The 2460-nt window shown below is 28.7% G+C and overlaps 1 protein-coding gene across 1 annotated transcript in view; it reads right to left on the reverse strand.

The window, feature by feature from the left end:
• LOC107032701 (cytochrome P450 CYP72A219-like) overlaps positions 1-2460 on the reverse strand; it is a 5967-nt gene continuing 3507 nt past the window's right edge. The window contains exons 3-5 of the mRNA XM_015234277.2: positions 2125-2366; positions 1164-1545; positions 1-630 (exon numbers count right to left, since the gene is read on the reverse strand). Coding sequence (XP_015089763.1) covers positions 208-630; positions 1164-1545; positions 2125-2366 — 1047 coding nt within the window. The 3' untranslated portion in view covers positions 1-207. The remainder of the gene's footprint in view (positions 631-1163; positions 1546-2124; positions 2367-2460) is intronic.

Consider the following 2460-nt stretch of genomic DNA (forward strand, 5'->3'; position numbering starts at 1 on the left):
TAGAAGAAAATCATTAATATTAGTACACTAATATAGTTATATTTTAAAAAGTACTCCACTCTTACAAAATAATATAGCTCACTTATAAAATAGCTACTATGTCAATCCTAAACTCCTAGTTACCTGAACCATAATTGAAAAAACAACATTTATTTATATTAATTATTAATATAACATGACTCAAAAGATAAAACATGATAACCATGTCTATAACTTGTACAAAATCAAAGGAGCACCAAATTGAGGTTGAAGCATTAATGGATGAGGAGCATGAGAATAAGATGAAGAGAGTTCAAATGCATAGTGTTTAAGTATCATAGCCATTGCCATTTTTGCCTCTAACATAGCAAAGTTTTGTCCAATGCATATTCTAGGACCCCAACCAAATGGAAAAAACACAAGTTGTCCTTTTGTTGCTTTTAATATTCCATCACCAAACCTCTCTGGATTGAATTCCATTGCATCATCTCCCCATACTTTAGTGTCATGTTGCAACAATATTGTTGGTAACAAAAGTTGCACACCACCTGGTAAACACAAATTTCCTAACTTTGTTTTTGTTTTTACCATTCTAGTCATCATATATCCTGCTGGATATAATCGTAAGACTTCGTTTAAGATCATAGTCACCTATAAAGAATAAATTCAAATTTTGATTAATTGAAAGATTAAATGTATATGTCACGAATAATCACTCAATTTTTATTTTATTGCACCAAGTTTATTTGTTGTAATGAAAGAGTCACTCACTTTTCCCAAGTATTACGGAAAGTGATTAATAATTTTCTTATAACAAAATAGTCACTCAATCTGAAGTATCATAAGAAATTACTATTACCTTTCTATGATACTTAGTTGAGTGATATTTTTGTTATAAAAATTAGTTCAGTGACTTTTTGTGGTACTTAAGTAAAGTAGAGCTACTCTTTCGTTACAAAGAGAGTACTTTACTGGCTTTAGTGAAATAAAATGAAAGTTGATAGACGATTTATAAAATTAACCCAAAGGTATGGTTTCATCATGAGTGAAGTGAAAATTATGAAAGATCGGAGTTTAAATACCAATTGAAAATGATTTTTTTTTAAAAAATACGTGCAAACTGACTCTGAACACTTTCATAATAACAAAAGTTTAAAATAATGGAGTATGTAGGTAATACTTACTACTTTTAGTTGATTCAACTTGTCATAGTCAACTTCATTACTCCCAAACACTTGTAAAACTTCTTCTCTAGCTCTATCTTGCCAATTAGGATGTTGGCTTAGTAAAATCATTGTCCATACAAGTAAAGTTGAAGTAGTCTCTTGGCCAGCAAAATAGAATAATTTACATTCTTCAATCACCTCATCAATGCTCATACCGAATTTCTTATTCCCGTGTTGTTGAATTTCTTTTAAATTGGATGACAATAATATACCCAATAAATCATCATGTGATTCTCCATCTTCAATCATCCTCATTCTTTTATTGATAACTTCTAATATAAGTGTTCTTACTTCATTGAAGATTTGCTTCATTCTTTTGTTCCTTTTAGTTGGCAAAAATCTACAATTTCATCAAATTTAATTAGTACAAAGTTGCAAACAAGAAAAGTACTCTAGTGGTTTTTTTGGTTAGAAAAAAGATAATTCAACTTATTGGCTATTTAACTTTGTAACTCTTTTGATACGAGGGATGCAACACGAGAACTTTAGAAGAGCTATTATATATTCTAGTTCTATATAACTCAAGCCCACTTAGTTTCAGAGTTTTGATAAATTCTAATGCATTGGTGTTATTATGATCGCATCTACACAATGTGTTATTCAAGAACTTTCTTTTCTTGAATCAAGGTTTCACCTTTTGATTGATGTATCTTTAGACTTCAAATATTTTCAATTAAAAGTTACTCGTATTAAAATTTTCCAAACCAACCCTATTAATGGAGACCAAATCTTTGAACTTAAAAGATCATCAAATAAAGTTTATAAATAAGTTCATGTGTTTGTTAAATATGATGTTGAGAATGAATCTCAATTACTTTCAGGATTCATAAATCAATTTGGAAAATCATAACACTAGTACTAGAAGATTATCTAACATGAATATTTATTATAAAATACATAAAGAAATAAATAACTTTACCTCCATCCTGGAATATATATTGTGCGTGACACTTTTAAAATTAGTTGAATTTGTTCTTTTTGAAGTTCAAAAATCTTTATTCCTTCTTCATAGCTACTACCAAAAGCAGTTCTTGAAATTGCATCACTTGTCAAAGTTTGTAGATATGGCAACACATCTATCTCTGATCCTTCTCTAGACACAATTTTCTCCCATTTGCTCAACATCTCATTACCAGTCAATTTAAATGCAGGTAGCATATGCTGCATATTTACAATAATAATTCAAGCTTAAGTTTATATACATTACAAACATATATATATATATATATATATATATATATATATATATATATAT

The sequence above is a fragment of the Solanum pennellii genome, chromosome 10, assembly GCF_001406875.1.
Source record: "Solanum pennellii chromosome 10, SPENNV200".
Classification (NCBI taxonomy): Eukaryota; Viridiplantae; Streptophyta; class Magnoliopsida; order Solanales; family Solanaceae; genus Solanum; species Solanum pennellii.